The sequence below is a fragment of the Panthera onca genome, chromosome E3, assembly GCF_046562875.1.
Source record: "Panthera onca isolate mPanOnc1 chromosome E3, mPanOnc1 haplotype 2, whole genome shotgun sequence".
Taxonomy (NCBI): Eukaryota; Metazoa; Chordata; class Mammalia; order Carnivora; family Felidae; genus Panthera; species Panthera onca.
This window is the reverse complement of record NC_138354.1, coordinates 39,063,194-39,090,726: the sequence shown is the minus strand read 5'-3', so window position 1 is coordinate 39,090,726 and position 27,533 is coordinate 39,063,194. Positions and strand designations below refer to the sequence as shown.

General features: G+C 42.1%; 2 protein-coding genes and 1 pseudogene across 2 annotated transcripts in view; 2 read left to right on the top strand and 1 right to left on the bottom strand.

Moving 5' to 3' along the window:
* The window catches only part of ZNF75A (zinc finger protein 75A), a 61,574-nt gene extending 56,669 nt beyond the window's left edge, over positions 1-4,905 (top strand). Inside the window, exon 12 of the mRNA XM_078440166.2 lies at positions 4,802-4,905. Within this exon, the coding sequence (XP_078296292.1) occupies positions 4,802-4,847 (46 nt within the window). The 3' untranslated portion in view covers positions 4,848-4,905. The remainder of the gene's footprint in view (positions 1-4,801) is intronic.
* An 8,188-nt stretch (positions 4,906-13,093) lies between these two features.
* LOC132688971 (large ribosomal subunit protein eL42-like) lies at positions 13,094-13,539 on the bottom strand (annotated as a pseudogene).
* Positions 13,540-20,757: 7,218 nt separating this feature from the next.
* On the top strand, positions 20,758-21,920 carry OR2C1 (olfactory receptor family 2 subfamily C member 1). The gene has a single exon (XM_078440183.2). The coding sequence runs from the start codon at positions 20,758-20,760 to the stop codon at positions 21,694-21,696; it is 939 nt and encodes a 312-aa protein (XP_078296309.2). The 3' UTR covers positions 21,697-21,920.
* Positions 21,921-27,533: the final 5,613 nt, after the last annotated feature.

Genomic DNA, 27,533 nt, shown 5'->3' with positions numbered 1-27,533 from the left:
TTAGAAGAGATCTTTCATTGCCCTCTCTTCTTTTGTATTGGAAGCTTTACCTGTGGAGAGTTTAGCAGAGATTTGTTGACTGTCTCTTAGCACCCATTTTCCCTTTCCTCTTTCCCAACAACACTGATTCCATTCGGAGGTCTGTGAGGTTCTTTACCCTCATTCCTCGAAATGAAGAATGTGACCTAACCTAAGTTAGTAAAGGAGGATTCTACCTCTGTGATTGGAAGATGGCTCAGTGTTAGGTATATGACCTTAAGTTGGTCCCATGGGGACTTCTGTTTGAAATGGTAGAACAAACCCAGCGTTTATTGGATGATACATGTTACCCACTGGTTGTTGACAGTCTTCCTGAAACTAGGAGAGGTGTGAATCTTAGAATGAAACCAACCACCATAGAAGGCAGAGCAGAGTGATAAATACTCAGTCTTGGTGACACATTGAGCTGTAGGATCAAGCGTCACCTGATACCTAGAACTGCCCTTGACTCTTTAGCTACATGAATCTATATGTTTCCTTTTATGTTTAAGCCAGTGTAAGTTGGAGTTTCTGTTCATTATAACTGAAAGAATCCTAATACATAGAGAAACAGCTAATATGTAGATGTAGGAGATGAAGCATCCTTTAACATACACCTATTGAAAGTTTCCATTATGGAAATCATTAAACGTACATAAAAGTCGAGTGATACGGTGAAGATTTGTGTAGGCTTTAACACTTTACCTCTCCTGTTTCACTTATCCTTTCCAGTTTTTTGTTTTTATTTTGTTTGTTTTGTTGGGGTTGTTTGTTTGGGAGTATTTTATTTTTTAATTATTATTTTTTAATTTTTTAAATTATTTTTTAAAGTAATCTCTGTGCCTAGTGTGGGGCTCAAACTGATGACCCTGAGGTCAAGAGTCATATGCTCTACTGACCGAGCCAGCCAGGTGCCCCTTGGGGGTATTTTAAAGGAAATCTCAGACGTTATAACGTTTCACCCGTAAATAGTTTAGTTTGTAAGACATGAACAATCTCTATTGACAATCTCTATTCTGAACCATCTTTGAGAAAAAATTCCCACATGACAGAGACCCTCTCTCCCACAGGAGGGAAGTTTAACTGAGCACGTGGGAGCTGCTTTTCACTCTCTCTGAGGGCAGAACTTGACCAACAACTTTTCAAGATGGCTATGTAAGAGGACTCTCCCGGGTTCCTCTCTGTGGTGTCCAATTATGAGAACAACAGGCAATCCAAATGCATCATAATGAGGGTGGTCCAGGAGGGACGCTAGATGCCTGTAGTAGTTAACAGAACAACATATTAATAAGATGAAACTACACAATCAACTGTTGCACTTTTAACAAGCCCCAAAGTGATTCACTCATTAAGAGTTCGGTGGCAACAGTTAATTGATAGTTTCCTGGAAGCAACTAAAAAACAAAATAATACTAATTATCCTCTAGTGTATTTGTATAGAGCATTCCCCCGGGAGCTCAAAATGCCCTCATTTACCTACTTGCATTGGCTTTACATTTTTGTTCTTGGAATAATGTGTAAAGTGTAAATGAATACTAAAAATCATTTGAATTTTGTGATAATTCACCCCCTCAGCATTCCTGCTTGATGATGATGATGATGTGTGTGTGTGTGTATTTTAATGTTTATTCATTTTTGAGAGACAGAGAGATGGAGTGTGATCAGGGGAGGGACAGAGAGAGTGAGACACAGAATCTGAAGCAGGCTGCAGGCTGTCAGTGCAGAGCCGGACATGGGGCTCGAACCCACGAACCGCGAGATCATGACCTGAGCCGAAGTCGGACGCTTAACCGACTGAGCCACCCAGGCACCCTAGATAATGTATATTTTTTAATTAGCATTTGACCATCACATTTCAGTAACTGCTAGGATGCAAAGTGACCTGGAAATTTAATACTTCTATTCCATTTTCTTCTCCATTTGTTATCATACTTATTCTAAATGAGGAGTTTTCTCTCCTTTTCTGTCATTCGTGTCCATTCCATCCCTTGATCCTCTTTCTGGATCTATTCTAAAGTAGCTGCTGTATATTCCAACACCCAGGGCCCTGGTAGTCAAAAAGTGTCCTATTCTCTTTTTGCACACTTCTCTTTTTTTAAGTTTATTTATTTTGAGAGAGGGAGAGAGAGAGAGGGAACGACCAAGCAGGGGAAGGGCAGAGATGGGGGTGGACAGAGGCCGCAAAGTGGGCGCACAGCCGTGGCACCAATATAGGACTCGAACTCACGACCCATAAGATCATGACCTGAGCCAAAGTCAGACGCCTAACCAATTGAGCCACCCAGGTACCCCTGAGCTATACACTTCTGTGAAAGTCATAGTTTATCATTGATAAAACCTACTTAACCAACCAAGTGTTATTGCTACTAGAGTTCCTGGTACGTTAGCCTACGGTTTATCCCCTGTAACTCCCATACTGACACTTAAATTGACCTGCTTCGAAAACTTGCTCTTTCCTTATTTCTGCGTGGGGTTGTTTGCCCCCTGAAGCTTCTAGAAAGATATGCACTGTGAATGTTCATTCATTCATTCAACGTTGGGCAAATATTTACTGAGCACTTTCTATATGTCATTGTTTTACATGTTGGGATTTTATATTCGCAAACTTTTTTTTGGTTTTGTCTTTTCCTTCTAAAGAATGATGGATTGGGGATAAAGAGGGCATTTTCTACATTTCTTTACATTGTTTAGGTACATAATTTGTATACGTTTATGTCATTTTCATTTGGTTGGCTGATTGGTTTTCCAAGGCCAGTTTCCCACTCTGCCTTATCTTCAAGTCCAGCTTCAGCTCTGTAAGACAGAATAGGAAAAACATACCTCGACTAACTTAATATTAAATTTTAAAAATAGATGTGAGCAGTGCCTGGGTGGTTCAGTCAGTTAAGTGTCTACCTCTTGATTTTGGCTCAGGCCATGATCTCAGGGTTGTGAAATCGATCCCTGTGTTGTGCTCCAGGCTAACCGTGGAACCTGCCTAAGATTCTTTGTCTTCTTCTCTCTCTGCCCCTCCCCTGCTGGCTCTCTCTCTCTCTCTAAAAAAAAAAAAAAAAAATTAATGTGAATTGACTTAGGCATTCTACTAATTTGGGAGTGGACATTAACACCTACATTTGAAGGGCACATCCAGTATTTTTACTTATTAATTAATCTTAGGGATCTAGAAATGATTAGAATATTAAAGGCAGAGGAAAGAATTGTAGGTATACTCTTTTTTTTTTAACATTTTTATTTTATTTTTGAGACAGGGAGAGACACAGCATGAACAGGGGAGGGTCAGAGAGAGGGAGACACAGAATCTGAAACAGGCTCCAGGCTCTAAGCTGTCAGCACAGAGCCCGACGCGGGGCTCGAACTCACGGACCGCGAGGTCATGACCTGAGCCGAAGTCGGCCGCTTAACCGACTGAGCCACCCAGGCGCCCCTGTAGATATACTCTTAATAATAATACGTTGAGACACACAAGAAACTACTTTAAAAATTGTAAGCACTTTAGCATATAAGCAATTGTATTCTACTTGCCACAAGATGAGAAGGTTTTTTTTTTTTTGTCTACATCTGAAATTTTCACAGCCATTAGCCCCAAAATTATCAGAAACTTAAGCAACATTATTTACCACTATCTGAAAGAAACTTTATAATGGAAAGACAGCCCAGTTTTTCTAAAGGCAAAGAATCTGAATAGACATTTCTCAGAATAAGATATATAGATGGCCTATCAGCACACAAAAAGGCACTGAACATCATTAGACATCCGGGAAATGCAAATCAAATGCACAATGAGATACAATTCCTATCTATGAGCATGGCTATAATAAAGAAGTCAGATAATAACAAGTGTTATTGAGGATATGGAGAAATTGGAACTCTCATTTACTGCTGGTGAGAAGGTAAAATGTTTCAACCACTATAGAAGACACTGTGACCACCCTTCAAAAAGCTAATCATAGAATTGCCATTTGACACAATCATTACACTCCTAAGTATCTACACAAGATAAATGGAAACCTGTGTCCACACGAAAACTTGTATACAAATATACATAGCATTATTCACAGTAGCCCCAAACTAGAAGCACCCCAAAATGTCCATCATTGGGTAAATGGATAAAGTGGTGTGTGTGTGTGTGTGTGTAATGGAACATTATTTATCAATAAAAAGAAATGAAGTTCTGATGCATCATACAACATAGAGACCTTGAAACCGCACTAAGTGAAGGGATCCAGGTACAAAAGATCCCATGTCTTATGAAATATCCAGTATAGGCAAAACCTTGGAGACAGAAGACAGACGAGTTGTTGATAGGGGCTGGGAACTGGAAGAGAATGGAGGGTGATGGCTAACGGATACAGCGTTTCTTTTTGAGGTGAAGCAAATGTTCTGGAATTAAATAGTGGGGACGAATTGTGAATATGCTAATAAAACCACTGAGTTATAGTCTTTACAATGGTGAGTTTTATAGTAAGTGACTTATAGCTCAATTTAAAACTTGACTAAGAAGGGGAGTAAAGTGGAGAGTGATAAGTAGGCTTCTCGGTAACTAACAGATGCAACAGGGCAGAGTGTAGACAGAAAGAAAGATGAAGTAAAGGCTTTGAAAAGAAACTAATTTAGGAAGTCTGTGGAGGCAGGGACTAGGGAGAACCAATCTGAAGGGAGAACCAATAATAGAGAAAAGAAGCAAAATGTTAAGGATTAGAAAGGCAGAAACAACACTATCGGTATTGGGGTTCAAGTTCTAGGTAAGATGGAGTGAGCATGTCTCTTCTTTTCTCTCACGTAGAAACAACTATAAAACTTGGATAAAATGCTTGAAGACGCTGTTTTAGGACTACAAAGAGCCAACAGCAGGAGGTGATTTGGCTAAAAGCACCGGAATTCAAAGTATCACTGGATTGATTGTGAGTTTACAATTTATTTTCTCTCATATCCCTTGATCTCAACACAACTAGAAATCCGAAAGTGAACACTGTAGTAAAGATAGAGACAAACATAAAACATTTATTTATGATAAAAACTATCAGCAAATTAGGAATGGAATGGAACTTCTTCAACGTGTAAAAAAGCATCTATTTTAAAAAAACAATGCCTAATCATGCTGAATTGCCAGAAATTAAATGCTTTCTCCCTGAGATCAGGACTAAGACAAGAATCCCCACTCCTGCTATTCCTATGCAGCGTCCTACCAGAAATCTTAGCCAGTCCAATAATGAAAGAAAAGAAAATATAAAGGGTAATATGGGGGGCTCAGTCAGTTAAGTGTCTGACTCTTGATTTTGGCTCAGGTCATGATATCACAGTTCGTCACTTTGAGCCCCACATCAGGCTTTGTGCTAACAGCACAGAGCTTGCTTGGGATTCTCTCTCTCCCTCTTTCTGCCTCTTCTCTCTCTCTCCCTGCCCCCTCTCAAAAATAAATAAACATTAACAAAATCTATTTGGAAAAAGGAAAGGAAATATAAAACATCCAGATTGGAAAGGAAAAATCAATACACTGTCTATTCAGAAAAGATGTGATTGTCAATGTAGAAAATCCTAAGACCTTACAAAAATTTCTAGAATAATTAAATTCAGTGAGATCACAGGATGCAAAGTTAATGAAAAAATCCTATTTCTATGCGCTGGGAACAGTATCATTTACAATAGCTTCAAAGAATGAAATCTTTATGTATAACTCTTAAAAACCATATATGTATGCTGAGAACTTCAAACCATTGGTGAAATAAATCAAAGAAGTCCTAAATAAATAGAGAGACATACTATGTTCATGAATTGGGAAGACTCAACATAGTAAAGATGTCAGTTCGCCCCTGACTGATCAATGGATTTAACGTAAGATGGAAAGGTAAAGGAACTAGAGTAGCCTAAAGAGTTGTGAAAAATAATAAAGATTTGAAGGAATCACATCACTTGATTATAAGACTTTTTCTAAAGCCCCATTAATCAAAACACTGTGGTATTGTCAAGGGATAGACACATAGATCAATGGAATAGAATAAAGAGTCTAGCAATAGACCCATATAAACATGACAAGTTTTTTTATAGGCAACTTTTTAGTAGGTGACATTCACATTAAACAAAAGTAACTATTTTAAACTGAACATTCGAGTCGCATTTAAAACATTCTCGGGGCGCCTGGGTGGCTCAGTTGGTTAAGTGTCTGACTTCAGCTCAGGTCATGATCTCACGGTCTGTGAGTTCAAGCCCTGCATCGGGCTCTGTGCTGTCAGTTCAGAGCCTGGAGCCTGCTGCAGATTCTGTCTCCTCCGCTCTCTGCCCCTCCCCCACTTATGCTCTGTCTCTCTCTATCAAAAAATGAATAAACGTTAAAATTTTTTTTAAACATTCACAATGTTGTGCACCTACCACCTCTATCTAGCTCCTAAGCATTTTAATCATCCCCAAAGAAAACCCTGTATCCATTAGGTAGTTACTCCCCATTCTTCCCTTCTCACAGTCCCTGGAAACCATAAGCTTGCTTTTTGCCTTAGTGGATTTATCTATCCTGACTATTTAATGTAAATGGAGTCATACGATATGTGACCTTTGGGGTCTGGCCTTTTTCCCTTTAGCATAATGTTTCTGTAGTTCATCCATATTGTAGCGCATATCAGCACTTCCTTGCTTTTTCGGCTGAATAATATTTCATAGTATTTATATACCACAATTTATCTCTTCAGCTGCTGATGAACACTTGAGTTTTTCTACTTCTTGGTTAATGTGAATAGTGCTCCTATAAACATGCATGTGTGAACATTTGTTTGAATGTTTTAGTTGAGGGGGGGGGGCTTATACACCTAGGAGTGGAACTATCAGATCATTTGGTAATTCGATGTTTTATTATTGGGAACAAACTTTTCTATAGCGGCTGAACTATTCTACATTCTCACCAGCCATATACAGCCATATACAAGTCCAATTTCTCTACATCCTTACCAACATTTACTATTTACCTAGTTTATATTATTATTATTAATTATTATTATTATTACTATTGTCATCTGAATGAATGTGAAGTGATATTTCACTGTAGTTTGATTTGCATTTTCCCGATGACTAATGATGTTGAGCATCTTGTCATGTGCTTGTTAGCCATTTCTCTTCTTTGGAGACATGTCTATTCAAGTCCTTGGGCCATTTAAAACTTGGGTTTTTAGGGCACCAGCGTGGTTCAGTTGTTTAAGCATCTGGCTCTTATTTTTGGCTCAGGTCATGATTTCACGATTTGTGGGTTTGAACCCCACATGAGGCTCTACACTAACATTGCAGAGCTTGCTTGGAATTCTCACTGTCTCCCTCTCTGTCTCTTAAATAAACTTTTAAAAAAAAACTTGGGTTGTCTTTTTGTTTTTGAGTTGTGGAAGTTCCTTATATATTCTGGATATTAAACCCATACCCTATATATGATTTACAAGTATCTTCTTTCCTTATGTAGGTTTTCTTCTCACTTTCATGATGAAGTCCTTTGATACACAAATTTTAAGAATTTTTATAAGTTCCAATTTATCTATTTTTTCTTTTGTTGCTTTTGCTTCTGGTATCATGTCTAAAAACCCATTGACAAATCCAAGGTCACAAAGATTTACCCGTATATTTTCTTCTAAACGTTTTATACTGTTAGCTCTTATATTTAGGTCATGGATCCATTTTCATTAATTTTTGTGTATGATGTGAAGTAGGGGTTTTTGTTTTTGTTTGGCATGTGGCTATCCAGTTGTCCCAGCACCATTTGTTGAAGAAACCGTTCTTTCCCCCATTGAATGGTCTTGTGGTCTTTATTGAAAATCAGTTGACCATAGATAAAGGGGTGTATTTCTGGAGTCTCGATGCTATTCTAGCAGTCTACATGTCTATGCTTATGTCAGTACCACATCATTTTGAATTATAGTATGTTTTGAAATTGGGAAGTGTGAATCCTCCAACTTTTTTTTTTTAGGCTGTTTTGGCTAATCAGGATCCCTTGCAATTCCATATGAATTTGAGGATTGGCTTCTCCATTTCTGCAAAAAGACCATTGAAATTTTGACAGGGATTGCACTGAATCTGTAGATAGCTTTGGGGTGTACTGCCATATTAACAGTGTAAAGTTTTCTAATCCATGAACACAGGGTGTCTTCTGTTTCATTTATATCTTCTTTAACTTATTTTATTAATTAAATTCTATTTAATTTATATATATACCTTATAGTTTTTAGCATAGAAGTCTTTCATCTCTTTTGTTAAATTTATACCTAGGTATTTTATTCTTTAGGATGTTATTGTAAATTGAATTGTTTTCTTAATTTCTTTTTTATATTATTCATTGCTGGTATATACAAACACAACTAATTTTTCTATGTTGATCTCATATCCTGAAACTTTGCTGGATTGTTTATTATTTATAGTGATTTCTATGTGGATTCTTTGGGATTTTCTATATATAGGATCCTATCATCTATGAATAGAGAAAGATTTATTTCTTCCTTTCCAATATGAATGCTTTTTATTTCTTTTTCGTGCCTCTTGATTTACCATAGAACTTTCAGTAAAATGCTAAATATCAGTGATGAAACTGTGCATCTTTACTTTGATTCTTATTTTTGGCAGAAAGCTTTTAGTCTTTTACCATTGAGCATGATGTTGGCTGTGGGATATTATTATTATTATTATTATTATCATCATCATCATCATCATCATCATTATTACCCCTTTATCATGTTGAGGAAGTTCCCTTCCATTCCTAGTCTGTTAAGTGTTTTTATCATGAAAGGGTATTGGGTTTTATCTAATGGTTTTACTGCATCATTCATTTCTTCCCTTTACTTTATAATGTAGTGAATTACATTATATGTAATTCAACATTATGTTGAATCACCCTTGCATTCAGGGAATAAGTTCTACTTAGTTATGCTATATAATCTTGTTAATATGCTGTCGGACACAGTTTGTTAGTATTTTTTTTAATGTTTAATGTTTTTATTTATTTTTGAGACAGAGAGAGAGCATGAGCAGGGGAGGGGCAGAAAGAAGGGGAGACACAGAATCCGAAGCAGGTTCCAGGCTCTGAGATGTCAGCACAGAGCCTGACTCAGGGCTCAAACTCACGGACTGTGAGATCATGATCTGAGCTGAAGTCGGACGCTCAACCAGCTGAGCCACCCAGGCGCCCCAGTTTGTTAGTATTTTGTTGAGGATTTTTTGCATCTATATGCATAAGGAACATTAGTGGGTAGTTTTCTTTTCCTGGAATCTCTATGTCTGTGGCCAAATTATATTTGACAAAGGTGCAAAAACAATTTAGTAGATAAAGGACAGTCTTTTCAATGAATGATTTTGGAAGAATTGGACATCCTTATGGAAAAAAAGAACCTCCATGTAAACCTTATAGCTTATATAAAAGTTAACCCCAAATTGGTTACAGTCTTAACTGTAAAATCTAAAACTCTACAACTTCTAGAAGAAAATAGGAGGAAATCTTGTGACCTTGGAATTAAGCAAAGAATTCTTAGACATGATGTTAGAACACAGTCCATAAAATAAAAAAACAAATATATTGGATTCTGTTAAAATTTTTAAATTTCACATGAAAGTCACTGTTAAAATAATGAGAAGACTGCTTTGGAAAAGAAACTGGTAGTTCCTCAAAAGGTTAAACATCTGTCTGACCCAATAATTCCAAAACTAGGTATGTATCCAAAAGAAGTGAAAACATGTCCACATAAGAACCTATTCACAAATGTTCATAGCAGTATTATTCACAACAGCCAGAAGTGGAAACAATGTAAATGTTAATCAGAAATAAAAGGAATGGAGGATGGGGGTGCCTGGGTGGCTCAGTCAGTTGAACGTCCAACTCTTGATTTTGGCTCAGGTCAGGATGCCAGGGTCGTGGGATTGAGCCCTGCGTCAAGCTGTGCTCTGGGCGTGGAGCCTGCTCTTTCCCACTTCCCCTCCCCCTACTTTTGCATGAACATGCTCTCTCTTTCTAAAATAAAAAAAAAAAAAAACAGGAATGAAATACTGATTTATGTCATAACATGGGTAAACCTTGAAAACATTATGCCAATTGAAAGAAACCGGTCACAAAGGACCACATATTATACGAATCCTTTTACATGAAACGTTCAAAATAAGTAGATCTGTACAGAAAGTAGACTGGTTGTTGCCTAGAGCTTGGGTGTGGGTGGGAAGGTTGGGTCAAAATGGCAATAGGTATGAAGTTTCTTTCCGTGATTATGAAAATGTGCTAAAATTGATTATGAAGATGGTTTGTACAGCTCTGTGAATATACCAAAATCTATCAATCTCACACTTTAAATAGGTAAATTGCATCATGTGTGAATTATATTGATAAAGGTGTTATAAAAAATAAGAATAAGGGACGCCTGGGTGGCTCCGTCGATTGAGCATCCGACTCTTGATTTCAGCTCTGGTCGTGATCCCAGGGTCATGGGATCGAGTCCTATATTGGGCTCTGTGCTGAACATGGAGCCCGTTTGGGATTTTTCTCTCTCTCTTTCCGCCCCCCTCCTCCACTCACAAACTCTCTCTCTCTAATAATAATAATAATAGTAATAACAATAATAACAATTTTTAAATAATAAAAATAAGAATAAAAGACAAGCTATTGACAGGAGAAAATATTTGCAGACCACCTATCTGACAGAGGGCTTGTATCTAGAATATATGAGGAAATCTCAAAACTGAACAATAAGCGAACAGTCCAATTTTAAAGTGGGCAAAAGACATAGACAACAGGATATGCAGATGGAAAGTTAGCAGCTGAAAGAGGTTCACCATTGTTAGCCATCAGGGAAATGAAATTAGAACCACAGTGTGATATCACCGCACACATGTCAGAATGCCCAGAATAAGAAGTAGTGACAACATCAAATGCTGGCGATAATATGGAGGAACTGGATCGCATATGTTGGTGAAGGTAATACAAAATGATACAGCCACTCTGGAAAACATCTTGATAGTTGCCTATGAAACTAAACATGCAACTACCGTAAGAACCAGCAATTAAAGTCTTGGGCATTCATCCCGAAAAATAAAACCTTAATGGCTTGAGGTGATCTCTGAAAATGTCTCGCTATTCACTTGACCCAGAAAACCCTACAAGATCATGCAAATCAGGAGATTCAGATCTTTGTTCACTTTAAGAACACGTGTGAAACTGCTTAGGCTACCAAAGGCATACATCCCCGAAAAGCCACCAAGTGTCTGAAAGATGCCACTTTGCAGAAACGATGCGTGCCATTCCATCACTACAGTGGTGGAATTGGTAGGTGTAGCCAGGCCAAACTCTGGGGCTGGACACAGGGTCAGTGGCCCAAAAAGAGTGCTGAATTTTTACTGCACATGCGTACAAATTCATAGAGTGATGCTGAACTTAAGTGTTTAGATGTAGATTCTCTGGTCATTGAGCACATCCTAGTGAACAAAGCCCCCAAGATACAGTATAGAACTTACAGGGCTGATGGTCAGATTAACCCATACATAAACTCTCCCTGGCATATTGAGATGATCCTTACTGAAAAAGAGCAGAGTTTTGGAAACCAGGAAAGGAGGTTACTGAGAAGTAAAAGATACCCTAGAAGAAACCGAAGAAACAAAAACTTACAGCCCAGGAGTAAATTCTGCATAAAATGAATGTAAATAAAAGTAAACACAACACAAAACCCTTATATTTAGACAAAAAAACATATGCAAATACTAATAACATCTATATTCATATAGCCAAAAACTGGAAACAGTCCACATGTCTTTCAACAGGTGAATAGTTAAATCATGGTTTAACTATTTAAATACTACGGACTACTATTCAGCAGTGAAAAGGAATGAGCTACCAATGCTTGCAAACCTGCAAAGAGTTGGATGAATCCCCAATAAATTATGCTGAGTGGTGAAAGCCAATCCCAAAAGGTCCTATACTATATGGCTCCATTTATATTAAGTTTTTGAAGTGGCAAAATTTTACAGATGCTGAACAGATTGGTGGTTACAAGGGGTTAAGGGAGCAGGAGGTAGGTGGGTATGATTATAAAAAGGCAACCTCTGGAATCCTTATGTTAATGGAACTGTTCTTTATCTTGACTGTAGTGGAGGACATACTAACCTACACATGTGATGTAATTGTAGAGAACTAAATATACATACACACATGCGTACACACCACACACATAATTGCAAGTAAAATGGGGGAACTGTGAATAAGATTGGTGGGTTGTACCGCAACTTCTGACTTGTGAGAATGTACTATATATATATAGTTCTGCATCCTGTTATGACTAAAAGAAACTAGGTAAGAATACATGAGTCTCTCTATATGATTTCTTATAACTGTGTGTGAATCTGCAATTATCTTACCAGAAATTTAATTTAAAAATGGGCAAAAGTCATGAACAGACACTTCACCAAAGAGGATATAAGAACAACAAATGATACAAAAAAGGATGTTCGACATCATTAGCTATCAGGGAAATGCAAATGAAAACTAGGATAAGCTATCACTACACACCTATGAGAATGGCTAAAATAAAAATAAAATACCAAGCAGTAGCAAACGTGTGGAGCAACTGGAGAGGTCATACATCACTGCTAGGAATGCAAAATGATACAACCATTCTGGAAAATCATTTGGCAATTTACTATAAAGTTAAACATACACTTACAGTGTGACCCAGAAATCCCACTCCTGTGTACCTACCCTAGGGGAATAAAAACATGCTCCCACAAAAACCGGAACACAAATACGTATAGAACTTCCCTTCATCATCACCATAAACTGAAAACAACCACAACAGATGAATGGACAAACTGTGGTACATTTGTACAGTAGAATGTTAGTCAGGAATAAAAAGGAACAAACTTTTGGTACACATGACAACTTGGATGAATCTCAAGAGCATTGTACTAGTTCAAACGGTTACATACAGTAAAATTCCACTTAGGTGATATTATTAAAAAAGACAATTTATATGATATTTTCATCTCTGTAGGGTTGGAGAGCAGATCAGTGGCTGCCAGCATCGATGGGTTGTGGGGGGTGACTCCAAAGGGATAGCAGGAGGGAGTTTTGGGGGGTGACTGAACGATTCTGTGTCCTGAGTATGGTGATTATTACCCAAATCTATACATGTGTTAAATCTTTTTTTTTTTTTTGAAGTGAACATAACCTCAAGATTTTATTATCTTCATAATGTAACAAAATATGAAGCTTAGAACTGGATCACTTGGGACTTTGTCTTCTTATCTCCTCCAAGTGCAAAATGCTTGCATCTCTTAATAGCCAGCATTCTCTTAGATCTGCAGTTGGGTTCAACACATTCAAGCCTCAGCACATTCTTCTTTGTAGTTTTAGCATTTTTCCAGGAAATCAGCTAAGTTTGCCCACCATGGCCACTCTGTTTCCTGTCACAACGCTGCTTCCCCTGGGCATAAAGAGAATCTGCCTTTCTTGTACTGTGTCACTTTGTGGGGTTGGTGCTTGCCACGTTTCTTTCAGAAAGTCCGGCAGGTTTTAGGAACGTTCACCATGGTTGTGAGAGCACTATCAGCACAGAAAGACTATACATGTGTTAAAATTTTTAAAAGAAAAAAATCACTCTCACTGAAAGTAAAAATAAATAAAGCTATTTTTATTAGCAGATTATGTAACTGCCTACAGTTATATGGAATCCAAGAGAATAAACAGCTAAAGTTAGTATCTTGCTGGATAGAGGATCAGTGTATAAATCAATTACTTTCCTATATACCAGCAAAGTTAGAACGTTTATACAATTATTGCAAAAAAGATATTATTCAGTGACTAATCTAACAAAAGATGTGCAAGACCTTTATGGGAAAAAAGATGTCATAATTAAAGCACATTAAAGACTTATAAAAACTCTCATCACAGATGGGATGACTCAGACTCGCAGAGTTGATTCTTCCCAGTTAATTTACAAATTTAATACAATTCTATTCACAATACCAACAGGGCTTATTTTGAAATCTGAAAAGGCTGATTTAAAAATGTATGTGAGGGGCCCCTGGATGGCTCAGTTAGTTGAGCAACTGACTCTTGATCTCAGCTCAGGTCTTGACCTAGGGGTCCTGAGTTCAAGCCCTGCATTGGACTCTATGCTGGGTGTAAAGCCTACTTAAAAAAAAAAATTGGAGGCCCCTGGGTGGCTCAGTCCATTAAGCATCTGACTCTTGACCTGGCTCAGGTCATGATCTTACAGTTTCATGAGTCTAAGCCCTGCAAGGGTCTCTGTGCTGTCAGTGCAGAGCCTGCTTGGGATTCTGTCTCTCCCTCCCTCTCCCCTCCCCTGCTCGTGTTCTCATTCTCTCAAAATTAATAAACAAACTTTAAAAAATTGAAAATGTATGTGAAAGAGCAAAAGGTCAAGAATGCTCAAGACAGTTTTGAAGACCAGCAAATGAGGGAATTCAAAGCCTAGAGTTCTTTTGGTAGGACGTTACTGTTTACTCTTTCAACTTCTTCAATGATTAAATTCTATTTTCTGTCATGTGCCAATTTCAGCATTTCATCTTCCTCCAGAAATTTAGTAATTTCATCTAGATTTTCAGATTTACTGCTATATAGTTGTTTTATATTAGTTCTACTATGTCTCTTTTATTTTCCTTCTTAAAATTTGTATTTTATATTTTTTATGTTCTACTGTTTCATATGAGCCACACCAGTAATTGGATTCTCTCTTGTATCTCTTTTCCAACTGGTTGCAGTAAATGCTTAATATTTTCTCAAAAATTTAAATTATGGGGGCGCCTGGGTGGCTCAGTCGGTTGAGCGTCTGACTTCAGCTCAGGTCACGATCTCGCGGTCCGTGAGTTCGAGCCCCGTGTCAGGCTCTGGGCCGATGGCTCAGAGCCTGGAGCCTGCTTCCGATTCTGTGTCTCCCTCTCTCTCTGCCCCTCCCCCACTCATGCTCTGTCTCTCTCTGTCTCAAAAATAAATAAATGTTAAAATTTTTTTTAAATTTAAATTATGAAAATAACAAAATATACATAGAAAAAAAATCTATGTAGAATAATATAATGAACACCTTTGCACCTACTACCCAATTAAATAAAATCTAACAAGTATAATTGAAGATCATGTGTACCACTTCCCATTCTTATTCCATTCCTTCTCTCTCCAAATTTAACCACTATCATGAGTTTGGTGTTCATTGTGGGATTTTTTGGTAGTCAGAGCAGTGACTCAGGAATTTGATTACCTGGGTTCATACACCAGCTCCACTTCGTATTAGCTGTGTGGTCAGAGCCTGGAGCCTGCTTCCGATTCTGTGTCTCCCTCTCTCTCTGCCCCTCCCCCGTTCATGCTCTGTCTCTCTCTGTCTCAAAAATAAATAAATGTTAAAAAAAATTTTTTTAAAAAAGTGGATAAACACTAAAAAAAAGAAAAAAAAAAGGAAAGCATTTTAACAACTGAGCTAGATCATATGAAAGTACCTTAAAAGGGACAAAATTATATCCTTAGTAACCATTTAAGGAGTGTGGTAATTCTTATTACTCATTAGTTAGTAATGTGTGTTTGGGACGGGCCTGAGGTGAAAGATGGAGAGGGTTCTTCAGGGACAGCTCCCCCCTGCCCCCACCGCCCCGTTTGCTGGCCACGCCGGTGCTTAGTGCTGATTGCCTTTGGGGGATGGTTGTGCCCCCCTGGGCTCTGCAGAAGGAGCCAGAACCAGCCAGGCTTCCAGGCAGCAGGGCCTGTGCTTCTCAGATGGCCAAGGCCGGCCCCAGGGTTAAAAGCCTGCGCTCCCAACTCGTGGGCAAGGAGCAGCCACATGGCACATCGTCCTCTCTGATCATCACCCTCTCATTTGATCCACCAAGGACAGCGTGATGGGATTTGGGAGAGCCCTGAAGCCAAAGGTATATTTCCATGAAAATCTGCAGGCTTTTATGAATAGAGACTTCAGAGTATATGGAAGAGAGGCGAAAAGGGAAAAACGATGAGGAAAGGAAGCAGAAAAAAGAGAGTATGGAACGAATCGCTTTTTAAAGGCACAGGTCTTGGAATCTTCCCACAGGAGAAAGGTTGGAAGTAACATGGTAACAGAGCCCCGAGCCCATTTGTGACCTTGTCCATCAGCTGAGAGAAGAGATGGGAGGGGGAAATATTCGAGCTGTGAAGGGAAGTTTTGAAACTACATGTGAGGAGCTCTTTGACAAAGTCATTTCTTTTCCTTCTTTTTTTTTTAATGTTTATTTATTTTTGAGAGAGAGGCAGAGACAGAGCGTGAGCAAGGGAGGGAGGTCAGAGAGAGGGAGGCACAGAATCCGAAGCAGGCTCCAGGCTCTGAGCTATCAGCATGGATCCCGACGCAGGGCTTGAACTCACAAACCGTGAGATCATGACCTGAGCCAAAGTCGGACACTTAACCGACCGAGCCACCCAGGTGCCCCTAACAAAGTCATTTCTAAAATGGTCCGGGAGAGGACCTGGGAAATTCTCAACTATGAGGATTAAAAAAACAAAATGAAACACTTTAGCATACATACCTGTGTCCTAAGAACAGCATCCTCAGCAGAAGAAGGTCATGGAAGGCTTCGGTACACCCTCAGGCAGGCAAATCTCTAAGCCCATCTTTTTCTCCCATGTGTTATCGTGCTGAAATCTAAAAATGTCCAGTCATAATATCTCTTGCTTTTAATTTAAGCCTAGTTTGCTTTTCACACATAAGGAGAGCACCTGCTCTCACACATCTTTAAAATCTCCTCACTATCGTGAAGACACTAACTGGAAGGGAAAACCAAAGCAAACCTCCCTTCACCCACTTCTCAAACGAGTTAGCCTCTTAGCCGTTCTCCATAGGATCTAGTTCCTTCTGCCGCCTCCTCTGTAGAACTCTGCACATGTTCCGTGTCTTTTAAACCGTCAGGCAAATCAGGTAAGAACTTCCCCTAAGGAACTGCCCAGGCAGCACAAGGCAGAGCACTCTCCCCCTGGCCCTCGCATCAAACATTCTGGGTTTCCTTTGACGACACCCGTTGCAAGGAACTGTCACCAGCTTGCAGAGACGCGTAACCTAGAGAGCTATTCCCGGAACCCCCTGCTTATCCCGCCGGTTCCATTCTCAGTCTGAGGTGTTCAGTTTGTATACCTGGGTGATATGTGGCCATGCGTTTAGCCCTTTTTCTATTTGGTGAGATCCTATGCTCATTAGAACTGCCACCCGAGCCAGGCTCATGGTCCCTGCAGCCACGATTGTTCTAACAGGAGCATCAGAAACCAATTTTAAGGGAACTTGGTTGTCTTCCCTGATGTGAACGTCAAAAGTTAAAGTCCCCTTCAAACGGCATTTTCCCCCTTCACTCCTCTTTATAACTGATTTCTTAGATTTCAGTATTTTTAAACTGCGGTGCCCCTTAGGCATTACACGTCCCACAAGTTTAGTTTTGAACTGTCACCTTTCTCACTTATTGGTCCTATCTTACCTCTTTTAAGATTCCAACTCCCTCATCTCTAATTCTCGGATTCTAAGATTTGGGGATAAAATTCCTGTTAATCTGATCAAATACCTTAGACCTTCTGACTGGAGAGATTTTGATTGTATTTCACCTTAGACTTCACCCTTCTACACAAAGTGTGTTTTGTTTTGGGTTCTTGCGGGCCATTCTGCCTCAGTGTCATTCTCCACAGAAAACCCTGTTTCCCGTTCTGAGCAGGTCGTCGAGAAAGATTCACTTAGAACTTCCATGCAAGATAGTCAGGCACAAACCGGGCTCTCCGGAGTAGCACTGCCAACGACCTCCCAAATAAATGAAATACCGAAAACACGTCTAAAAACCTCTCTACCAGGATTGGGAATTTACAATTGGGTTTGTTTGTTGATGATGACTCACTTTCACTTTATTGCTCGGGCTCACATTAAAGCAAGGCTTGGATTCTCAGAACACACAGTCACCAATGGGGAGTGCCAGCAGCTCGGGAGCAAGTTTCCATGACAGGAGGCAGACAACCCCAATCCCAGATGCGGCACCTAATCCACAAGTGGTCAGTGAAGAGTTGTGGGATTTAGAGCAGGCAGAAAACTGGGTAAAGGTGGGAAATTACAATATCCAGCATTCTTTTTGAGACACAGATCTTGGCTCCTTTTCTCAATATCCTGAACATTCAGTCCAAATCCACAGGCAGGCCAGGATGGTAACCATCTATGTATGTATCATAGGAGCCATTCTTGGAAATCATTCCGTACACAAGCAACCTCCATCTGGGTGCCCCCCACCCCCTGCCTAAATTGCTCCATAAATGGTGTACCCTTTGCGTTCAATATTGTCCTCTCTGGGCTTCTCTTAAAATGTCAGTAGTTCTGGATCAGTTTAACGTTCCCAAATTATGACAGAAATAGGAACAAGGGAAGAGACCTTCGAGGGAGGAAAGTGCCCTGAAGAGCAGTTGAGTTGCTGAATTCAGACTGGAAGTTACAGTCACGTTGGCTTGGGGAGTATGTCAAGCTCAGGCCAAGAGTCTAGCTGGTCTTGCATTTCCTTCTGCACTTTCTGGGGGCTGAGGCTGATAGCTTCCCACTCTCGGTACAGCTTTTTCTTTTCTGTTTTGGCTGATTTCTTCTTGGGATAAAAACTCCATAGGCACAGAGCACAGTCTGGAAGAAATGTTGGCATCTCTGAGCTTCCACAAAGCACCAGACACCCAAAGACCGGACAGTTTGTGGAAGGAGATGAGCAGTGTCTGTCTATTTCTTTCCCCTAGAGGGATACAAGAGGGAGGCACTTCTATCCAGAGGTAGTGAGATGGGCTTCAGGAAGAACTTACGAAGAGAAAGATGAGCTGGCCTTCAGATGGTCGCTCAGTTCCTCAGCTACCTTAAATTCTTCTTTTTTTAAATGTTTATTTATTTTGGGGAGAGTGAGAGTGGGCGGGGGAGGGGTACAGAAAGATTGGGAGAGGGGGTCTGGAGCAGACTCTGCGGTGACAGCAGTGTGCCCGATGCGGGGCTTGACCTCACCAACCGCGAGATCATGACCTGAGCCAAAGTTGGACCCTCAACTGACTGAGCCACCCAGGACGCCCCAGCTACCTTAAGCCTTAAATGAAAAAGATAAGTAGTCACCTCCACTTGAGGTATAACATAGAGGCATGGAGGTGGGTTGAAAAGTCCTCCGAAATGCTTACCATCCCTGACTCACTAGAGGGATGCTATTGCTGACTTAAACCTACAATTAGAAGCGATGTCCCTTCTGACTTCTAGGCGGAAGCTATCATCCGGATTGCCAGTATTTTGGCAACTAATTGACGGAAAGGACAGTTATCGGGGTCTTTAGCCAAGAGATGTGGCCAACTGGCCACCACCTGGTGCACCGGAAGTAGCAAACACACCAGCACACTTCCCTTGAGTAGCGTCTCCCAGCAGGCTTGCTCTTTGGGTGTGGCAACCAGGGTTCCTGTGGAACACATCTTGGTCCAGAGAAAGAGGAAGAGAATTTGCTCCCAGTCTTCAGTGTCCAGATGAGGACAGCTGCCTCAAAGACTGCTTTCTTCTCGAGTTTGTTTTATTTAGTTTTTAAAAATCTTTAAATGTTTATTCTATTTTTGAGAGAGAGAGAGAGAGAGAGAGAGAGAGAGAGAGAGAGCAAGCAGGGAAGGGGCAGGGAGAGAGGGAGACACAGGATCCGAAGCAGGCTCCTGGCTCTGAGCTGTTAGCCCAGAGCCCGACGTGAGGTTCGAACCCACGAACCGTGTGATCATGACCGGAGCCAAAGTCGGCGCTTAACCGACTGAGCCACCCAGGCACCCCAGGTTTGCTTTATTTACTAAAGAAGGTAAAAGGGCTTTTGGCTTATGATTTTCAACAAAGCCTAGGTCGTACCCAATGAAAGGAGATGCTAATGGGCCCATTATTAACAAGAGCTATTTTTTGTGTGTGAGATGGTAAGACTTACTCCATAGTTTAGACATGGGCATGGGGTCCTATACCTCAAAGGGTCAAGGATATCCTCTGAGATCTTCTAGTTTCCTTTACTAATAATGGGTTCCGATTAGCCGAAATAACCCCATTTTGGATAAGTGCTGTTTATTTCTTTAGTCTGTTCCACCTAAACTTACTTAGGCTTATGTGAAGCTTTGTTTATTTGAAGTCCTACTTTTAGCTCCTCTTAACTTACATGTTTGTATCTTCTGTGTTTGGTGAATAAGTCTGTATTCACTCTTCCACCTTTTTTTTTTTTTTTTCATGATTTTATAGACTCATCATGTTCTTCTTCACACTTCATCTTTCTGGATCAGGAGTTTTCACCATGGAGGGGGGGAGATGTAGGAGAGGGAGAAACGTTCATCAGAAACTTCTGGAGGGCTTTTCCGAAGACAGCGAGTCTGCTTCCCCCTCCCCTGAGCATATCAAAACCTTGGCTAGGGAAATGTGTATTTAAAGAATTTCTACATGTAATTCTAAGGTCAGTTCCCTCCATCCTTGTAACCACTGTGCTGAACTGAAGATCCCTAATGCCCTGCTTCTTCATAAGGCACGTCTTTCATTACAGCAATAGCTCGTGTTCGCCATCTGGGTGACACAACATTTCCATTCATGTGATACCGATAGAGGGTGGGGGTTGCACGAACGTTTGTGGTCATAAAAATTAAATTGGTACTTAAATCTGATGCCCAGAAAACTATTGGACCCTCTCTCATGCAGAGCAGCCTTATCCTTCTTGTTCACTTGCTTTTCTCTCAGCAAGTGGCCGTCTCCCCGGACAGACTCTTCAAGTGACTGGACAAGCAGAATGGCAGAGGCCAACAACAGCTTTTCAGAGGGCTTCGTCCTGATGGGTATATCTGACCATCCCCAGCTGGAGATCGTCTTTTTCGTAGTCATTCTCTTCTCTTACTCGCTGACCCTAGTTGGGAATTCGACCATCATCCTGCTCTCCCGCCTGGATGCCCGGCTCCACACCCCCATGTACTTCTTCCTCAGCAACCTCTCCTCCCTGGACCTCGCTTTTGCTACCAGCTCGGTCCCCCAAATGCTGACCAACTTACGGGGACCAGATAAGACCATAAGCTACGCTGGCTGTGTGATCCAGCTCTATGTTTTCCTCTGGCTAGGGGCCACCGAGTGCATCCTGCTCGTGGTGATGGCATTCGACCGCCACGTGGCAGTTTGCCAGCCCCTGCGCTACACCGTCATCGTGAGCCCTCGGCTCTGCTGGCTGCTGGCTGCCATTGCATGGCTGGGCGGCTTGAGCAACTCCGTGATCCAGTCAACGTTCACGCTGCAGCTCCCACTGTGTGGGCACCGGAGGGTGGACAACTTCCTGTGTGAGGTGCCTGCCATGATCAAACTGGCCTGTGGAGACACAAGTCTCAACGAGGCCGTGCTCAATGGCGTCTGCGCCTTCTTCACTGCCGTCCCGCTGAGCATCATCCTGATCTCCTACTGCTCCATAGCTCGGGCAGTGCTGAAGATCCGCTCAGCTGAGGGACAGAGAAAGGCCTTTAATACTTGCCTTTCCCATCTGGTGGTGGTGCTCCTCTTCTATGGGTCAGCTATCTACGGGTACCTCCTTCCGGCTAAGACCAGCCACCAGGGCCGGGGCAAATTCATTTCCCTCTTCTACTCTGTGGTCACGCCAATGGTGAACCCTCTCATCTACACTCTGAGAAACAAGGAGGTAAAGGCGGCACTGAGGAGGCTGCTGGGAAAGGGAAGAGAACTCGGCTGAGAGGAGGGAAAGCTCCATCATGCATCCCCTCTTCTTCTCTACACACTTTTTCTCATTCTCGCTCTGGCCAGATGAACATGAGGAGGACTAACCCTACTACGGCCAAGACGTGTTCCCAGTAGCCCTAAGCTGTTAAGGCATGGCTAGTGTTGTTTCTAATGCTCTACACTTGGTCACGAAAAATCCCGTGGACTACAGGTAACGGAGTAGATGTGTCCCATCAACAGCTCACGGGTTGTTGATTTAGTACAGATCTGGCTCACTGTCTCTATGGTCCACGTACTATTTGTTACATGTAATAAAATATTACATATTTTTATATTTCTAGAGATTTCTGTGCTTTATTTAAAAAATTTTAATGTTTATCTAATTTTGAGAGAGAGAAAGGGAGAGAGAACGAGCAGGGGAGGGGCAGAGAGAGAGGGAGACACAGAATCCGAAGCAGGCTCCAGGCTCCGAGCTGTCAGCACAGAACCCGACGCGGGGCTCGAACTCACAGACCGCGAGAACGTGACCTGAACCAAAATCAGATGCTTAACTACCTGAGCCTGAGTCACCCAGGCGCCCCACTGTACTTTTCTTTAAAAAGCACTGCCACTTGCAATATCTATATATCATGATGCTATACTTCGATAAAATCAAGCCAGATATGATTCACCCCAAGTGAAAGTTCAAACAATTCGTCTTTGTACCATAGCCATTCATCACTTTTCTCATCTCTCCTTCTCTCTTCCCAGTATGCCTGTCTGTCTACCCATACTTCCTACCTATATGTTCCTTTGTCATCCTACTTACCCTGTCCTTTATGTCTACCTCCCACCTTCTGCTTCATCTAATATTTAATGTGAATAAAGAAAGACTATTTTTCTCTCAAATAAACCTATTTATTTAAATTGCCTCCTCCTAAGACCCAACCCTGAGACTTGCTACCAGCATTTGGATACGTTAGTATGGTTGCTGGATTATGAGAGGCTCTGAGATTCCTTAAGCAAGTTTGAGCACCAAAAAAATAAATAAATAAAAAATCATCTATCTATAAAGCATGTCCTCCGCCTCCAGATCTAGTTTTGCAGCCTTAAAATTCCTGGAACTCAGCAGTCAGTCCAGCACACCACCACTCATCTTGAGGAGCTCAGGTATTGGAATTAGAAAGCCAGTATGTGCAACGGCACATCACTAGAATTGCCATAGGCACGCACACCTGCCACCACAGCCCATGTACTCTTTCCATAGACACAGGAACTGGGTTCATATGAGAAAGTTGCCTAGCAACTACATTTCCAGAGAAAAGGAAATTAATAGATCTTAAGGCTGTTTTTCAACTTTTTTTTTTTTTTTATTTATTTTTGGGACAGAGAGAGACAGAGCATGAACGGGGGAGGGGCAGAGAGAGAGGGAGACACAGAATCGGAAGCAGGCTCCAGGCTCCGAGCCATCAGCCCAGAGCCTGACGCGGGGCTCGAACTCACGGACCGCGAGATCGTGACCTGGCTGAAGTCGGACGCTTAACCGACTGCGCCACCCAGGCGCCCCAAGGCTGTTTTTAAAAGAGTCTTGGGGAACCTGGGTGGCTCAGTCGATTAAGCAACCGGCTTAGGTCGTGATTTCACCGTTCCCGAGTTCGAGCCCCACGTTGGGCCCTGTGCTGACAGCTCAGAGCCTGGAGCCGGCTTCAGATTCTGGGTCTCCCTCTCTCTCTGCCCCTCTCCCACTCGTGCTCTGTGTGTCTCTCTCAAAAATAAATAAACATTAAAACATAATTAAGAGTCTTGGACTTTGTGTCCCCCACAGCACCTGAACATATGCCTCATACATGGTAGATGCTCAATAAACATTTAGTGAAATGAATTAATTAACAAGTTTCACAAGTATCCCGTTTTCACACTACAAGTTAAACTTGTGAAATGAACCACTTTTAGGTTTACCACTTTGGAGTTATCCTGTCCCTTGGACAATGCCAAATAAATAATGACAAATGTCCCCCTTTCCACATATCTAAAATGCCTGCCCTCAAAGACCTCTAGTTATATTATCCCATCGTGAATTGGTTTTTCCAGTTGTAGACGGGAGCCATGACCTATATTCTCAATTTTCCACTCAGTAATATTTGAAGTGTGTCTCTACTGGCATTATCCTGGTCATTTATCAGAGTCTTGAGACTGGCAAGTTCACAGTTTTTATTTATCAGCACACTTAGAGTAGATGAAGTTCTCAGAAGATACAATCACAATAACTAAGCTCCTAAGGTAATTTATAAACTAGAATGCCAGTGGATTCATTTATGAGAACTTCAACCGCCAAATAGACTGTGCAGTCATATTCTTAATTACTAAAAAACTTGGGAGAAAACAAGAGGGAAATAGGGATTCCTTAAACACTTTGGAGCAATTCAGGTATCCCTATCAAAAATACAGAATATTTTGAATCTAACTTGATGTTAGGCTAATAAAACACAGGGGATTGGAGGAGAAAAAGCTAACTGCCATGCTGGGTTTCTTCCCACAATCACTCTGTGCATGCGCTCTCTCACTCGTAACAATGTAGCTGTCTAGTTACTCTGCCCTTGGAATAGGAGGCAGCAGATAACCTAGAAAATTCATAATAATAGGAGCTAAGAGGCATTTTGGTGTACTCTGAAATTGATGAGCTATGGTAGCTAGTGGATGTGATGTCTCCAGCCCTCCCTTTCATCATCTATAAAATGAATACAATAGCCAGGAGCAACATTGTAAGGACCGAACAGATAATATATGTGGGAGAACGTTTAGTGAAAAGTGCTCAGCGTCATATTTAATCAAAGTGTAATTGTTTCCTAGGGAGGTTTATCAGTCTATTTCACAACCCACCTCTTTTCCTTTATATCCTGATCCGGAAAACTCCTTCAGTGAGCTACCAGTGTCTTCATAAATGATGGAAGGATGGAGAGGCCAGAGTAAAGGTAGAGACCGTAGAGAAGACTCCACCGTCACTTCCCTCAAACTCCACATCCCAATCTATCAGCTCCCTCTTCAAAATATATCCAGAATAGGAAAGTTGGGCCCCTGGGTGGCTCAGTCAGTTAAGCCTCCCACCGCAGCTCAGGTCATGATTCCATGGTTGTGAGTTCGAGCCCTGCATCTGGCTGGCTGCGCTCAGCACAGAGCCGGCTTCAGATCCTCTGCCTCCCTCTCTCTCTGCCCCCCACCCCACTCGCACACTCTCTCTCTCTCTCTCTCTCAAAAATAAATAAACATTTTTTTAAATCAAGAAAGTATTTCAATGTCCACCAAAATGGAAATGATTGAAGATTGATTATATTATGGTACATGACTAAACACAGCAGCCTAAAAATGAAAATGCGGTGGATATATTGAAATAGGAAAACTTCAAGATAAAGTAAATGGGCAAAGTTGTGTATGCAGGTACAGGAAGATAAACACACAAGTAACAGTTATTTCCTCTATATATAGAGAGAGTGTTGCTTGGGAAAAAAGGAACAGAGAGATTTCCTTTTAATATGACAATGATTTGGTACTCATGGAATCTTAAAAAATGAAACAGGGAAGAAAACACTGGGTTGGAAGAGAGTTCTAGCCCTACTTCTGTCTTTAGGCAGTCACTTGAAAACTGTCTTGGTTTCCCCTTCTAGAGAATGAAAATAGTAATACTATTGACTTCATAGTGTTACAGGAGGGTGGGAGAGACGCTGGTCCTTGTCTCATAGAGTCGAAGAATGAATCTCGTGGACAACAGAGTGGTCAAAGACACAGAGTGATAGAGTTTATTGAAGGAAAGTATGAAGCTCTCGAGAGTGAGAGGGGTCCCGACTAGGTAGCCGCTGAGGATTTTTGTCCCTGGCTTTTTATTGAGACCTTATGAGAAAGTTTGTGAGACTGCACGCATGGCATCTAGGCCAGCAGGTCCAGAATACATTTATCTCATCCTTTCCCACCCACCCCCCAAATTCCGCTGCTGCTGCTTCTTCAGCCTCCCACTTGTAGGTGCATCCTGCCTCCCTGAAGGTCCTTTAGGTCTCCCTGCCCAAAGTTAACATTTCCGACTCAATAGGTTGGTTGTTAGGATGACTTAGCATGAACGTGTTTACAACGGGGCTTAGCATACCGCTAGCGTGACGGTTTTTGATCACTGTCGCTGTCACATGTGAAAAACCCAGTGAGCAACACCAAGGTTAGAAAGAGAACCCGTCAAAGTCAACAAGCAGAACCACCTGGCCAACGTAACAGCAGTAACCAATAGGAGAGCGTTAACAAGCGCCCAAATCCCGCCCCCACCGCGCGTCCTCTCCAACATCGTGAATGGTCCCAGGGCGTGACGTCAAGAGGATCCTGTCCATTCACTGGTGAAGACTGCTGTCGATTAGCGGGAGGCGGAACCAGAGAAACGGAAATGTCCTTTAGGCCGCGCTTGCGTGTTCTGTCCCGCTCTTTTCGGGTTGAGCCCCTGCGCCTGCGTCCCGGCTTCAGGGAGTCCCGGCATGCCCCGCGGCAGCTTCTGGGTCAGCGCGCGGGGAAAAGGTGGCGCGGCCGGTGAGTGGCTCCTGTGAAGCTGACTTTTCCTGTTCCTCTGGTCCCCGGCGCTGCTGCTCCTGCGTCTCCCCATAGCTGTCATCTCCCGACCTGGGTGTCGGGACGCGAAGACGCCGACTGGCCGTGTTCCGGGACCTCGCCCCTCTGGGGAGGCGTGGGGACGAGGTAGCCGGCGTGCCAGCGCGTCTCCCTTCGGGGTCCCCGTCCCTACGTTTCCCAGGGGAGAGGCCTTTGAAAGGCCCTGAGCCTCTTGTCCTTGCGATTTACGCTGAGAAAACATTCGTTCCCCGAGGCCCTACTGCCTCAGAAGGCCACTCAGGCACACTCCTTGCCCTCAGCTCTCGAACTCGTGGAGAAGACAAACCCGCCAGAAACATCGTGGTATTAGGTGGAGTTAGATAAGGCGCCTGGAGAGAGAGAGTCGGAGACAGGGCCGAAGAGTTGAAAGCATGAGGACGGTTCAAGAAGGTGGGGGTGGTGGGGGTGGTGGTGCCGGTGCCGGTACTCATCCTGTGGACTTCCTGCCTTTTGGTGGTGCTCTCCTTGAGGGCATTTTCTATGTTTCTAGGCTCAGCTGCCCTTCTTTCCCCGGTTGGGATGGCTGGAGACCTGCAACCCCTTGTGTTCAGTTGCTGTGGAAAGAGTGCATTGGAACTTGCGAAAAGTGTTCTAGGCAGAAGTTTCGCAGGCCAAGGCACTACGGCCAGAAAGCCCAGAGCCAGTTTGTTTTAGGACCGAGAGTGGTTCACCTGTGCTGGTTGGAAAATGTATATAGGAGAGTGGACAGTGAGGCTGGAGGGGTAGACTGGGCCTTGAGTCCCGAGGACAGCCTTGCAAGCTTGTATCTCTTGGCCTATGTCAGCGGCAACAGGAAGTCTCCAGGGCTTTGGGACAGAGTAGTTATACAATTGGACTCACTCTGTAGAAAGGAGAGAAGTTCAGATCTGCTTTGTAGAAAGACCAGGTGGACAGATAAAGACTCTTACACCAGTGTGGTTTAATGATTGTCCCTACAGGGGTTCCTAACCAGAGACGATTTGCCCCAAAACGGCATTTGGTAGCAATGAAGTCGATTTGTCGAGTTACAGCTCAGGGGGACCTCCGTGTCCTCTAGTTGGTGAAGGCTAGGGATGCAGCTACCCATCCTCTAGTGCACAGGACGCTCCCACCCACTCACCCACAGTAAAGACCTGTGTGGCCCAAGATGTCTGTAGTGCTGAGGTACAGAAATCCTGCTTCGAGCGTTAGTACTGGAAGTGGGGGAGAGTCAGATGTCAGAGACATCTCTGCCCAGTTTTCATCTCCTTTTAT